This window comes from Callorhinus ursinus, unplaced genomic scaffold (assembly GCF_003265705.2).
Source record: "Callorhinus ursinus isolate GAN/ISIS: 27379988/994484 unplaced genomic scaffold, GSC_fseal_2.0 scaffold4, whole genome shotgun sequence".
Classification (NCBI taxonomy): Eukaryota; Metazoa; Chordata; class Mammalia; order Carnivora; family Otariidae; genus Callorhinus; species Callorhinus ursinus.
The window spans coordinates 9,705,623-9,721,171 of record NW_027397066.1 but is presented as its reverse complement, the minus strand read 5'-3'; the positions used below and the strand labels follow the sequence as shown (position 1 = coordinate 9,721,171).

General features: G+C 38.8%; 1 protein-coding gene across 8 annotated transcripts in view; it reads left to right on the top strand.

Moving 5' to 3' along the window:
- The window catches only part of RAB28 (RAB28, member RAS oncogene family), a 116,274-nt gene that overhangs the window by 18,362 nt on the left and 82,363 nt on the right, over nt 1-15,549 (top strand). For all 8 annotated transcript variants that reach the window (XM_073891436.1, XM_025887482.2, XM_025887480.2 and 5 more), the window contains exon 4: nt 10,116-10,245. In XM_073891436.1, coding sequence (XP_073747537.1) covers nt 10,116-10,245 — 130 coding nt within the window. The remainder of the gene's footprint in view (nt 1-10,115; nt 10,246-15,549) is intronic.

Here is a 15,549-nt window from a genome sequence, read left to right as displayed (position 1 = left end):
ATGTAATATGCTACTATTATGCTGGAGCCCAGTTGGTGTTATGGTAAAGTATGGAGGCAGGGAAGCATTCTATACTCTTATGATTAAGTCACAGCTTTATAGTGGGCCTGTGTCCCTGGGCTGTGACCTTTACAAGTGTTTATGAGCTATTCCCACTTAGGTGAGACAGGATGGCTAGAAGAGGCTGGAGATGGGAACTGTCTTTCCCCATGGGATATAAGACACTGATTAAGCTTTTTTCCTGGACAGTATGCCTTTTTTTTAATGGATATTACTCTGGGTGTATTTTACAATGGTTAATTTTTCCCTCGCCATGTCAGAGCCATGGGGGGGATCTTTCTTGATGCTTTACCAAAAGGATCTGATAGTTTCTGGAGGTAAAATCCATGAAAATGTGAGAGTACTCCCACTTGGGAGTTTTTTATTCTCAAAGTGGATCACATGCAGTCTCCAGCAGTTTATCAGAATTATCGTTTAAGTGTTCCTACCCTTTGCTGGCTACAGTGGCTTCTGCTCCAGGTAAGCACATTTTGGCTATGACTCTTTGGATTCATCTGTTTCCCAGATTTCAGGGTGGTGAGTTACCCTGCAAAGTCAGCTCTCTGTTTTGCCCAAGAAAAATCATTGATTTTTAGTTTGTTTAGATTTTTTTCTTACTGTAAGGACAGACATGATGACTTCCGGGCTTTTTACGGGTCAGAGTTGAAACTGAAAATTCTAGAACACTTCTGTGTTTTAATGTCTTTTTGGTTTTCTCATTTTCCCTTTTCAGATTTTGACCACATTGAAGTAGGTCAGAACTGATGAAAGACTGTCATGTTATGAGCAAAGATGGAATCATAGTTTTTTACATTAAGTGTTTTTGAGAATGGGGTTTATGAACAGATGTTTGGGTTGGTGGATAGCTAGATAAATGAAAGGCATTTATCCTTCTGCCTTTCTTATGAGTTCTGGAAGATTCATAGGTATTGCTCTCTGAAAAATATTGGACACACTGATCTAGATCAGGAATTGGCAAACTTTTCCTTAGAGAACCAGATAGAAAATATTTTAGGTTTCACAAGCCATACTCTCTCTGTTGTAGCTACTCAGTTCCGCAGTTGTAGTACAAAAGGAGCCATTGATAATGCTTAAACAAATAAGTATGACTGTATTTCAATGGAAGTTTATTTACAAATATGGACTTTGAGTTGAATTTGACCTTGGGGCCATAGTTTACCAATTCTTGTAGTATTTAATTTAATATTTTTTAAAAAAAGACTGTGTTTATTTATTGGAGAGAGAAAGGGAGAGAGAGAGTGCATGAGTTGGGGGGAGCAGTAGAGGGAGAAGGAGAGGGAGAGGGAGAAGCAGACTCCCCGCTGAACAGGGAGCCTCATGCGGGGCTCAATCCCAGGACCCTGGGACAGTGACCTGAGCCGAAGGCAGACACTTAGCTGACTGGGCCACCCAGGCGCCCCAATTTTTTTTAAAGTAGGCTCCATGCCAAGCGTGGAACCCAGTGTGGGGCTTGAACTCATGACCCTGAGCTGAGATCAATAGTAGGAGGCTTAACTGACTGAGCCAACCACACAACCCTGTAGTATTTAATTTTTATTCCATAGCTCTGATCTAGTACTGATCATAAAGAGATGGTGGCCATGTTTTATTTGCATATTCTATAATGTTCACATATTGATCCACGTTGAGATGAAGATTTTCATATATTGATTTAGAAGAGTTCCAAAAATCTTAAGGTGTAAGAGACATCATAGGTCAATGGCTCAATCTATGAGTGTAAAAACTACCTCGAAGTTGACTTGAAAATGTGATTCTTATTCACTCAGAATAATAAAAAATTCCCAGCAATTATGTAATATGTTAGTTTTTAAGTAAGTCTATTTTTATTACTTCACATAATCATATAGACATGGCAAGTATTATAGAGGTGGATGACAGAAGCATTGCTCAAGATCAGTAGATGGGAGGAAAGATGGCGGAGGAGTAGGGGACCCTGTTTCAACTGGTCTCCAGAATTGAGCTGGGTATCTACCAGACCACTCTGAGCACCCACGAAATCAGTCTGAGATGTAAGATCTGGATCTCTACAAACAGAATATTGCAGACGGTTGGTTTCGAGGCACGAAGCGGGGAGCTGTGATTCCGCGGGCAGATACCGGAGGATAAACTGCAGCGGGAGGGTGCCTGGCCATGGGGATCCTACACTGCCGGTGAGCGACAGCCTTGCGCGCTGGAGACAGGGCACGGACTTGCAGACCGGTAGTGGTGGGGAAAGGACTTGAGGGCAGCCCCTGGGGATGAAACCCGGAGCGGCGGGGTCGTGCGATGTGGGGGCGGCTGGTGGTTTTAGAAGCACAAAGGGCAGAGACGTGCTCCGACCTGGAGGCAGGACTGGGGGTGCTGCGGAGGGGCGGACAACCCAGGCCGCTGCAGTTTATAGCAGCATGGACAGAAATGGAGACGGTGTGGCCTGGAGAGCTCACTGAAGAACAGACTGCGGTCTCTCTGCTCTGAGGCAGAGGGTTGGAAACGGTCTTTTCTGCTCTGACTTGCGGAAGAGACGCAGAAAGCCGCCAGAAAACAAAAGTCCCCAAAACTGATTCCCGCTGAGCCCATCCCCCGCCACAGGGGGTCAGGGCAACTCTGCCCAAACAGGGATTTACTGCCTGAGTAACAGTGCGGCAGGCCCCTCCCGCAGAAAACAAGAGGCCAGCACCCCTAAGGTCCCAAGAAAACAGGTGCATCTTGCTTGGGTTCTGGTCAATAATTTGGACTCTTATACATTCCCTCAACCACCCATCAACAGAATGACTAGGAGGAGGAGCCCCCCAAATAGAAAAGACTCAGAGATTATGACTTATGCTGCAGATTTACAAATGGACAGATGTCGGAGATGGAATTCAGGCTAGCAATTGTGAAGACAGTGGCTAGAATGGAGAAATCAATTAATGGCAACATAGAGTCTCTAAGGGCGGAAATGAAAGCTGAATTGGCAGAACTTAAAAACACTATCAATGAGATCCAGTCCAATCTAGATAATCTAAAAGCTAGGGTAACTGAGGCAGAAGAACGAATAAGCGACCTGGAAGACAATATAATAGATAAAAAGGGAAAAGAGGAGGCCAGGGAAAAACAACTCAGAATCCATGAAAATAGAATCAGAGAAATAAGTGACACCATGAAGCATTCCAATGTCAGAATAATTGGAATCCCGGAGGGAGTGGAGAGAGAGAGAGGACTGGAAGATGTATTTGAGCAAATCGTAGCTGAGAACTTCCCTAATCTGGGGAATGAAACAAACATTCGCGTCCTAGAGGCAGAGAGGACCCCTTCCAAGATCAAGGAAAACAGGCCAACAACCCCGGCATGTAGTAGTAAAACTTGCAAATCTTAGAACCAAGGAAACCATCTTAAGGGCAGTTAGGGGGAAGAGATTCCTTACGTACAGAGGGAGGAACATCAGAATAACGTCAGACCTATCTACAGAGACCTGGCAAGCCAGAAAGGCCTGGCAAGACATATTCAGGGTACTAAATGTGAAGAACATGCAGCCAAGAATGCTTTATCCAGCAAGGCTTTCATTTCGAATGGATGGAGAGATGCAGAGCTTCCACGACCGGCAGAAACTGAAAGAATAAGTGACCACTAAGCCGGCCCTGCAAGAAATATTAAGGGGGGTTCTATAAAGGGAGAAAGACCCCAAGAGTGATATACAACAGAAATTTACAGGGACAATCTACAAAAACGGCATCTTCGCAGGCAACACAATGACAGTTAATTCATATCTTTCAATAATCACTCTCAACGTGAATGGCCTAAATGCTCCCATAAAACGGCACAGGGTTGCAGATTGGATAAAAAGACAGGACCCATCCATATGCCGCCTACAAGAGACTCATTTTGAACCTAAAGATACATCCAGACTGAAACTGAAGGAATGGAGATCTATCTTCCATTCCAGTGGACCTCAAAAGAAAGCTGGGGTAGCAATTCTTATATCAGACAAATTAGATTTTAAACTAAAGTTTGTAGTTAGAGACACAGAAGGACACTATATCATTCTTAAAGGGTCTATCCAACAAGAAGATCTAACAATTGTAAATATCTCTGCCCCCAACATGGGAGCAGCCATCTACATAAGCCAACTGTTAACTGAAATAAAGAGTCATATTGATAACAATACGTTAATTGTAGGAGACCTCAATACTCCACTCTCAGCAATGGACAGATCATCTAAGCAGAAAAATCAACAAGGAAACAAGAGCTTTGAACGATACACTGGACCAGATGGACCTCATAGATATTTACAGAACATTCCACCCTAAAACAACAGAATACTCATTCTTCTCGAGCGCACATGGAACTTTCTCCAGAATAGACCACATACTGGGTCACAAATAAGGTCTCAACCGATACCAAAAGATTGAGATCATTCCCTGCATATTCTCAGACCACAGTGCTTTAAAACTGGAACTCAATCACAAGAAAAAATTTGGCAGAAATTCAAACATTTGGAAGCTAAACACCACTCTGCTCAAGAATGTTTGGGTCAACCAGGAAATCAAAGAAGAACTTAAAACAATTCATGGAAATCAATGAGAACGAAAACGCATCGGTCCAAAACCTATGGGATACTGCAAAGGCGGTTCTAAGGGGGAAATACATAGCCAACCAAGCCTCACTCAAAAAAAACAGAAAAATCCCGAATTCACCAACTAACTCTACACCTTAAAGAACTAGAGAAAAAGCAACAAATGATGCCTAACCCACGCATTAGAAGAGAAATAATTAAAATTAAAGTGGACATCAATGAATTAGAAACCAGAAACACAGTAGATCAGATCAATGAAACTAGAAGTTGGTTCTTTGAATTAATAAGATCGATAAACCACTGGCCAGACTTATCCAAAAGAAAAGAGAAAGGACCCAAATTAATAAAATTATGAATGAAAGGGGAGAGATCACGACTAACAGCAAGGAAATAGAAACAATTATTAGAAATTATTATCAACAACTATATGCCAATAAACTGAGCAATCTGGATGAAACGGAGGCCTTTCTGGAAACCTATAAGCTGCCAAGACTGAAACAGGAAAAAATTGACAACCTGAATTGGCCAATAACCCCTAATGAGATTGAAGCAGTGATCAAAAACCTCCCAAAAAACAAGAGTCCAGGGCCTGATGGATTCCCTGGGAAATTCTACCAAACATTCAAAGAAGAAATAATACCTATTCTACTGAAGCTGTTTCAAAAAATAGAAGCAGAGGGAAAACTTCCAAACTCATTCTATGAGGCCAGCATTACCTTAATCCCCAAACCAGGCAAAGACCCCATCAAAAAGGAGAATTTCAGACCGATATCCCTGATGAATATGGATTCCAAAATCCTCAACAAAATCCTAGCTAATAGGATCCAACAATACATTAAAAGGATCATCCACCACGACCAAGTGGGATTTATCCCTGGGATGCAAAGGTGGTTCAACATTCGCAAATCAATCAGTGTGAAAGAATACATTAATAAGAGGAGGGAGAAGAACCATATGGTCCTCTCAATTGATGCAGAAAAAGTATTTGACAAAATACAACATCCTTTCTTGATTAAAACTCTTCAGAGTATAGGGATGGAACATTCCTCAAGTTCATAAAATCCATCTATGAAAAACCCACAATTCATCCTCAATGGGGAAAAGCTGAGAGCCTTTCCCTTAAGATCAGGAACATGTCAAGGATGCCCACTCTCGCCACTGTTGTTCAACATAGTACTAGAAGTCCTAGCCACAGCAATCAGACAACAAAAAGAAATAAAAGGTATTCAAATTGGCAGAGAAGACGTCAAACTCTCTCTTTTCGCAGACGACATGTTACTTTATGTGGAAAACCCAAAAGACTCCACCTCCAAATTACTAGAACTCATACAGCAATTCAGTAATGTGGCAGGGTACAAAATCAATGCACAGAAATCAGTTGCTTTCTTATACACTAACAGCGCAACTGTAGAAAGAGAAATTAGAGAAATGATTCCATTTACAATAGCACCAAAAACCATAAGATACCTCGGAATAAACCTAACCAAAGAGGTAAAGGATCTATACTCTAGGAACTACAGAACACTCATGAAGGAAATTGAAGAAGACACAAAAAGATGGAAAAAATTCCATGCTCATGGATCGGAAGAATAAACATTGTTAAAATGTCTATGCTACCCAGAGCAATCTATACGTTCAATGCCATCCTGATTAAAATTCCAATGACGTTTTTCAAGTTGCTGGAACAAACAGTCCTAAAATTTGTATGGAATCAGAAAAGAACCCGAATCACCAAGGAAATGTTGAAAAAGAAAAAGCTGGGGGCATCACGTTGTCCGATTTCAAGCTGTATTACAAAGCTGTGATCACCAAGACAGCATTGTACTGGCACAAAAACAGACATATAGACCAATGGAACAGAATAGAGAACCCAGATATGGACCCCCAACTCTATGGTCAAATAATCTTTGACAAAGCAGGAAAAAACATGCAATGGAAAAAAGACAGTCTCTTTAATAAATGGTGCTGGGAAAATTGGACAGCCACATGCAGAAGAATGAAACTTGACCATTCTCTAACACCATTCACAAAGATAAACTCAAAAGTGGATGAAAGACCTCAATGTGAGACAGGAATCCATCAAGATCCTAGAGGAGAACATAGGCAGTAACCTCTTTGACATTGCCCACAGCAACTTCTTTCAAAATACATCTCCAAGAGCTAGTGAAACAAAAGCAAAAATGAACTTTTGGGACTTCATCAAGATAAAAAGCTTCTGCACAGCAAAGGAAACAGTCAACAAAACAAAGAGGCAACCCACAGAATGGGAGAAGATATTTGCAAATGACACTACAGATAAAGGGCTTGTATTCAAGATCTATAAAGAACTTCTTAAACTCAACACCCAAAAAACAAATAATCAAGTCAAAAAGTGGGCAGAAGATATGAAAGGACACTTCTCTGAAGAAGACATACAAATGGCTAACAGACAGATGAAAAAATGTTCATCATCATTAGCCCTCAGCGAAATTCAAATGAAAACTACATTGAGATACCACCTTACACCAGTTAGAATGGCAAAAATGGACAGGGAAAGAAACAACAAATGTTGGAGAGGTTGTGGAGAAAGGGGAACCCTCTTACACTGTTGGTGGGAATGCAAGTTGGTACAGCCACTTTGGAAAACAGTGTGGAGTTTCCTCAAAAATTTAAAAACAGAGCTACCCTATGACCCAGGAATTGCACTCCTGGGTATTTACCCCAAAGACACAGATGTAGTGAAAAGAAGGGCCATATGCACCCCAATGTTCACAGCAGCAATGTCACAATAGCCAAACTGTGGAAAGAGCCGAGATGCCCTTCAACAGATGAATGGATAAAGAAGATGTGGTCCATATATACAATGGAATATTACTCAGCCATCAGAAAGGATGAAAACCCAACTTTTACATCAACATGGATGGGACTGGAGGAGATTATGCTAAGTGCAATAAGTCAAGCAGAGAAAGTCAATAATCATATGGTTTCACTTATTTCTTGAATATAAGGAATAGCATGGAGGACACTAGGAGGAGGAAGGGAAAAAATAGGCGGGGGGAATTGGAGGGAGAGATGAACCATGAGAGACTATGGACTCTGAAAAACAAACTGAGGGTTCTAGAGGGGAGGGGGAAGGGGGGATGGGTTAGCCTGGTGATGGGTATTAAGGAAGGCATGTACTGCATGGAGCACTGGGTGTTATATGAAAGCAATGGATCGTGGATCACCACATCAAAAACTAATGATGTATTGTATGGTGACTAACATAACATAATAAAATTAAAAAAAAAAAATCAGTAGATGGTAGGGCCAAGACTGCAGTCCAAGAGCAATCTGACTTTCAGGGCAGAGCTGTTGTAACACAATATATTGTATCATTCAAATCAACTCGAGGTGGAATCAGTAGATTGAAGATTAGTGTTCTTCAAAGGCCAATTCTGAGGCATTTTTCTTTTCTTTTTTAAAGATTTTATTGATTTATTTATTCATTCATTCATTTATTTGAGAGATCACGGATGTGTGTGCACACAGGAGAGGTAGAGGGGGAGGGAGAGGAAGAGGGAAAGAATCCCAAGCAGATTCCACCAAATGCAGAACCCAACTCCGGGGCTTGATATCATGACCCAGAGGTCATGACCTGAACCAAAACCAAGAGCCAGATATCTGCCCAACTGACTGAGCTGCCCAGGTACCCCTGGGGCATTATTCTTAATAAGAAAAGGGAACTTATGGTGATTATTTCAAATAATTTTGAGTTGGGCATTATTTCAAGGCATTTGGGAAGACAGAAATACGTGTCTAAGTTACCAAAATAAATCAGACAAATGATTTTGCATAAAAATTATAGAATATTTAAACTGGAAGGGATCTTAGAGACCATTTACTGTCAATGATCTAATTTTAGAGGCAAACAACCTGAGACCCAGAGAAGATAAGTGACTTGGGAGCCAGTGTAATTTAAAAGAGCACTGTGCTAGAACGTTGTAAGGGTAGTGTGCTGGAACTGGCTTGAGAAAGTCAGTTGTTCAAATTTTGGGAATTTTTGTGAGCCCTTTGTTGAATACGTTCATGATTAAAAATTAGATATAAATGCATAAATTATACTAAAAACAAAGATATATGCTCAAATGCATTCTTTACTAATTAACATATATTTTTGTTATCTATTTTCTTGAAATTATTTAGTGTAACTGTATGGTACAGATGCATTATGGTAGTGTCTAGTGTAACCGTATGGTGCAGATGCAATGTGGTGGTGTCTTACCCAGTTCTGTTCAGTGAAGTGCCATCAGTCACTTGAAAATGGCCCTAGGGGAGTATTTACCCCACAGAAATAGGCAAATGCTACAAATCACACTTTGCAATTCCCTACCCCCACCACGACAATAGCCAGTTGATTAACCTTTACCAGCATATCACTAGCCATCACTTTTGTGTTCTATACTTGTCTGTTTATGTGCCTGACCTTGCTGCAAGACTGTGAGTTTCTTGAGGTTTGGAATTTATACCCATAGGACCCAGCACAGTGCTGGGCAAATAGTTGGCAGACAAGTGCTTATAGAGTGAATTCATATTCTTTCAGCTCTTGATTCATATCTGGCTTCATCACTTGCCTAGCTGTATGACCTTGGTTATTGTAACCTCTCTTTATTAGTAAAATGAGAATAAGAATACCAGTGTTGCATTATTGTTGTAAGGACTAATGAAGAGATCTAAATATATGTCTAGATACATAGTAGGTACAAAAATGTAGTTAAAATTTATGATTACAACCAAAGAAGAAGGAGACATAAATGCTATTAGGGTCCAGACTTATATTGTATGCAGAGCTTTGTATTAAGTGTTTGACCACAAACTGGATGAGAATCAAGAATGTGGCACTGTTATATTTGTGTGTGTACATACTTCTTCTTCTTCCCACACAAAATAATGGGATATATTAAAAGGAATATGATATATAAGAGGCAGGAAGCAATCCCTCTGTTATATTTGGCTTTGTTCAGGCTCTTATTACAGTATCATGTCCAGTTTTACATTGCTCATTTTAAAGAGGATGTCAAAAAACTGTATGTAGTGTGTCCTGGGAAGAACCCAACAACTATGATTAAAGGGATAGAAAATAGGTCCTTTGAGGCAAGTTTAAGGAATTGAGTTTGTTTATTCTGGAAAGGGGACAGTAAAGGAGTTACTTAACTATCTTCAAGTACATGAAGGGTTATTATGAGGAGGATACTCTCATGTTGTTCTCCAAATGCACAGAGGCCCAAAAGAGGAAATCGACTTATTTCATTTAAAGAAAATTGTGTTAAACACTAAAATTGACTATCAAGGGATGTCATGGAATCTCCTTTTTTGAAATATTTAAAAAGAGCAGCAGCAGATGGTTATTTATTGAAAGGTTTACATGTTTGACCTCATGAAAGTTACAGGCAGGGTTGTAGACCTTGCAGCTTTTTCACCTCTATGATAGTTTCCTTGTATTCATTGTAACTTACCATGCATATGCCAGGTATCTTACAAAGTTTCTGTAACTCTTTTGTGACAGGGAATCCTCTTGGTATATGATATTACAAATTATCAAAGCTTTGAGAATTTAGAAGACTGGTATTCTGTGGTGAAGAAAGTGAGCGAGGAGTCAGAAACTCAGCCACTGGTTGCCTTGGTGGGCAATAAAAGTAAGTTATTAATGCTTATTTATGTGTAGTAATTTATTTGCCTATCCCGTAGTCTTTATTGCTACAAAAACCTTGATGTTTAGAAACATAAAAGATACAGCTTTCCTGGAGTAAGTACATTGCTGGAGGAGAACATTTTTAAAGATGTATACAGTCTTTTCAATAACAGTTTTGATGCTTGATCCTTCATAACTGCTCTGCTGCTTTGGCCAGTTCCTGTTCAGGTAAGTTCTGTTCTGACCGTGTGTGTGTTTTGGCTTCCTGTGGTCTGAGGAAGCAGCATGGACTATTAAGAACAGCAACACAGCTGCAGATTTTATGATACTGCACTACAGCTTCAGCTCTGCCCCAGAGATTTTTGAGAGATAGATTTCATTAAATGGTCCCCTTTTCTAGGAAAGAAAGCAGTGTCTGGGTGGAATTTTGTGTGCATTGTTCCTTGCTCGCATCTCTCATAAACTTCTCTTTCTAAATTTTTGGGGTTTGTTCTAAAATGTAGATAATTTTTTTTTTTTTTTTTTTTAAGGAAGAGTGTATTGGGGGATGAGTAGTGCTTGGTAAAAATGGTGGATAAGTAATTTTTGAGATCTGTCTCTTGGGCTATGATATACCGCATATAAAATTATAAGACTGAATTTAGTACAGAACTGTTAGTTGGTTCATAGTCCTGCAGTGCAGTTACCTGGAAAAGGAGACATTAATAAGGGTTTTTAAATATATAAAATATTATGATATGACCTAATCTTCTACAACTATTTGAGGTCAGAAAAAGAGAAAATGAATTTAAATTATACCATGGAGGATTTAGGTCAGGAACAGTTTCCTGACTACAAGCGTTGTTAAACCAATACCCAAGTATACTACCACGAGAATTATCTTCTCCAAAGGTCTTTAAAAGTATAGTGCATTTTTTTCTGTGTAATTATTTAGGAAATAGTACTTCCTAAAGGACTAAACCAAGATTTCTTCATTATGTGGTTTTGCACACTTAGATGAACATTTAATAAATCCAAGCCTTACTTTAAAATCATTATAAAACAGGTGTGGATACCATTTCTCTGAAGAGTAAAAATAGACATTTTATAATACCTTTTTAGAAAATAGTATTATATATCATGAAATGGATGTCTTGGGTAAAAGATATAGTTTTTTAAAGATTTAGTTTAATTTTGCTCTTCTGTTCTGTAAATATTTCTAATTGAATGAATCAGATGCTTTTAAATTCATTGAAATTCTCCTTTAAAAAGTTTTGATGACCTTAGGTTCTCTTTCTGAGTGCAGCTTTCATTTTAAGAGATCATTTCTTAGTTACCATGTTACTGAAGCACTGGCTTGTATTATGGTTAAATTTGTGCTTTATTAGCAGTTTCTCATCACCTTTTAGGAAATTATAGAGTAAGAAAGGGATGGGGGTTGAGACTTGTTTTCATTTCTTTCAAGACATAATCTGACTACCATCTGGAGTAATGGTATAGTGGTGCATAATTATATACATTATGTGTTTATGTGGTCCTATGAGGCATCTGCCATTGGTCACTGTCAAAGAGAGGCCGTCAGATTGGATGGGCTTTTGGACTGTGCTGGTGATGCCATTCCTAAGTTTTTAAAAACAAACGTTTATATAAATTATATGAATTTATGAACAAAATTATTACAGTGTAATGTTTGAGATTTAATAGCATAAGAAGTTGAATTTTTTAGCTTTTGGCTTAGCTCTAACCCCTTCCTTGTATTTATAATACTCTCTTTCAGAATGAGATCATAGAATAAAGTATGCAGTCACACAGAATGTTACATTTATAAATTGAAGAGATTATAAGATGAACATTTTCCTGGATATTATTTACTGCATAATCTGTCACTGGCCTGATTTCATATGGTCATGTAGGTCTTGAAATCTGTGTTTCCAAGTTGATGTTACATTAGTATAGTAGTGTATACTTATCTTCTGTTTGGGGGGACAAAATTATATTAAAAAGCAAAGATTTTACAGATGGATTAAAGGGAAAGCAAAAGAAACATGATGGGAAGACATCTGAAACTGGATTATTATGTTCCTTATCTACAGAGAGTCATCTTCTACCTAAATGTGCTTTTTTAAAACTCATCATTGTGTCCTGTTCTTTGCAACTTAGAAAGTTGCAAAATAGAAAGCATATGTTGAAAAGATATATGTATAGGCTATGAAAATATTGGCAGCAAGAGCCAACTTTTATTGCATTTTTAAAAAGGTTTTATTTATTTATTTTAGAGAGAGTGTGTGTGTGTGTGAGTGAGCGAGCTGGGGTTGGGGGCAGACGGTGAGGGAGAGAGAGAGAATCCCAAGCAGACTCCATGCCGAGTAAGGAGCCAGACATGGGACTGGATCCCACAACCCATGAGGTCATGACTTGAGCTGAAATCACGAGTCTGACACTTAACCGACTGAGCCACCTAGGCACCCCAGCAGTAGCCAACTTTTAGCCAAAATTTAGTAGAGGGATAGGATAGACAGAAAATTTCTATACAGGGAGAGAGAGGGAGAGAGAGAAGGAAGGAGGGAGGAAGAGAAAGGGAGGAAGTGGAGAGGGAGTGTGCATATGTGTGTGTATGTGTGAATCTGTTTTATAGGAAGAGCTTATAATGTTATAAGATCATTTGTTTTTTATTAAAATATAGTAAACTCACAGAAATTTGGGCTAAGGATTGAAGATAGTCTTAGGTAAGGATGAATTATGGGTTTATTTTTATTAAAAACTGTGTTTTATTATGTTTAAATATAATGCATAACTAGAATAGGTTACTGAAGTAGCCAGTAGAGGAAGGGATTTGCTTTTATGAAATAGAATTGTTAACAATTAAATTATTTCAGTGTATAATTTTTAAGACAAATTTATTTTAGTCTGTATTCTATTCTGAAAGGCTCTAAGACACTAGTTAGTATTTTTTCTTTGTATTATTTAAGATTTTATTTATTTATTTATTTTTAAAAGATTTTATTTATTTACCAGAGAGAGAAAGAGAGCATGCACAAAGGGAGAAAAAGCAGCAGACCCCCACTGAGCGGGGAGCCTGATGCGGGGCTCTATCCTAGGACCCTGGGATCATGACCTGAGCCAAAGGCAGATGCTTAACCGACAGGCGCTCCTGTACTATTTAAATTTGTATTGAGTTATGGTTAAGATCATAGGGCTTTGAATTTCGGCATACTTTGCTTTTATAAGCCCAATTTCTTCACTTAACAGCAGTGTGACATCAGACTTTGTATCTAGATACCTCAACTTCTTCATTTGCAGGTAAGGATGATAGCTGCTGTCTGGTAAAGTTGGTTTAAAGATTAAATGAGATATTACATGGAAAGCACTTAGCCTGTGACCTGTATACTGTAAGTGCTCAATAACTATTATCATCATCGTTACTGTCATTCATAATAGTCTTTTAAAAACACTGACTGTAGCTTCAGTTTGATCACAAATTACAAATTAGTAGAGCTGAAACAGATCTTTTACAAAAGTGGCCTGGAGGTAAAGGTTCCTAGAGAATCCCTTTGTCATCATCTTATGTCTTGGGTTTTTGTTTTCTCTGTTTTTTTTTTAGATCGATACTTCTCGTACCATATGATGGGTGGGGCAATTCAGTTCAAAACATTCTGGAGTGCTAACAATGTGTATTCAGTTAGACGTTCATTTGCACAAAAGCTGAGACAAAGAGAGTACTTAAGGAGTGATAGGGACCTCTTAGCCTTAATTTTAACCTTTAATTAATTAGTCTTAATTTTATTCTTTTGCTTAGCTGCCTTCAAGTTTTCTAAAAATTTGAATGCCTTTCTTTTGCTCTGTTTGGTTGTTGGGATTAATAAGTATAATTATGTCCAAATCTTCATGGAAGGCCCTACTTTTCCCTAGCAAGGTAAGCATAAATTCCTGATAGGTAACTTCCAAAATGGGAATGAGGATAAGTCATCTACTTATTCGTGAACTTACAGAAGTTCTTTTGAAGTTTGATGGTGTCTGTAGCCTGATGTGGAATGAAACAACTGATAGGCACCTGGAAACCATTCTGTTACCATCTGAGGCAATTTCTGCAATTCACAGAGCCAGATCTATGAGGTCTGGTAGCTGATTTCCTGGCCTTGAAAGTCTTGCTCTCTCACTTGATCAGAGACTGCACCGTGAAGCCTCAGCGTTTTCTATTTATGTCTGCTTCTGGGCTTATTACAGATGGACCTGGCCGTGGCCTAACACACCATCATCACCTCTCATGTGAATTATTGCAGTAGCTTCCTAACGGTCCCTCCTGCTTCTGGCTTTGCTCTCCTACAATCCCAGTTCCCAAATGGCAAATCATGTTATTATGACTCTTCTAGTGCTTTCTCATCACACTTAGAATGAATTCCAAACTCCTCATCCAAATTTACCAAGCACTAGGTGATCGGGCTCCTAACTGCCTCTCAGACCTCTTCTTCTACTGTGTGTTCCCTTGCCACTAGATGCTGAGGCACACTTGTCTTTTTTTTCTGTACTTAAAACATTCTAAGTTAATTTGTACCATAGGGTTTCTTCTGCTTGAAATACTTCTGGTCTCTGCTGGACTGGCTCCACTTTATCATTTGGATCTCATCTTAAATGTCATCTCCTCAGAGTTCCCTTTCTCGGCCACTCAGTGTAAACAGGCCATGCAGTCCCTTTCTCTCAGGACGTTCAGTTTCACTTACCTGTGGAGCTTCAGTGCCATCTGATGCTGTTCTTGTTTGTTTCTTGTCTGTCCCTCCCCACTAAAATCTAAGCTCAACGAAACCTAAGGACCTCATCACTGAGAACAGTGCCTGAGTGAGTGAATACTGAATGAATGAATAAAAGCCTTTTCATGAAGCCTCCATTGAAATCAGAAGTGTTTATGGCCCGGGATGTGTTATTAAGGGAAAATGCTTTTCTTAATGAGGAAAAATACATGTGTAGATATAGGGAATCTGTTAGATGGCCTTTGGGCCCCACTGGCCTACTGATTTCCACCTTGGTGAATATGTCAGAGAGTTTCTTAGGAAGTATATTGAAGTTATATTGTGCTGGATCATGTATGAGATAAAATGTCATAGATTTTATATCATTATTTTAAGTTAAATAAATATAAAAGAATTAAGAATTTTGCTTTTTCCTAATGCGATTTTTACGTAATGGTAGAAACCTACACTCTTGACTTTTTTTTTTTAATTTTTGTGTTTAATTCCAAAAATCATCTACATTAAAGTTATAGTTTTAATTTTTCTTTCAGTGTTTTAGGAAAGGCTCCCATTGAAATGAAATGAACATTCAGGAATATTAATTT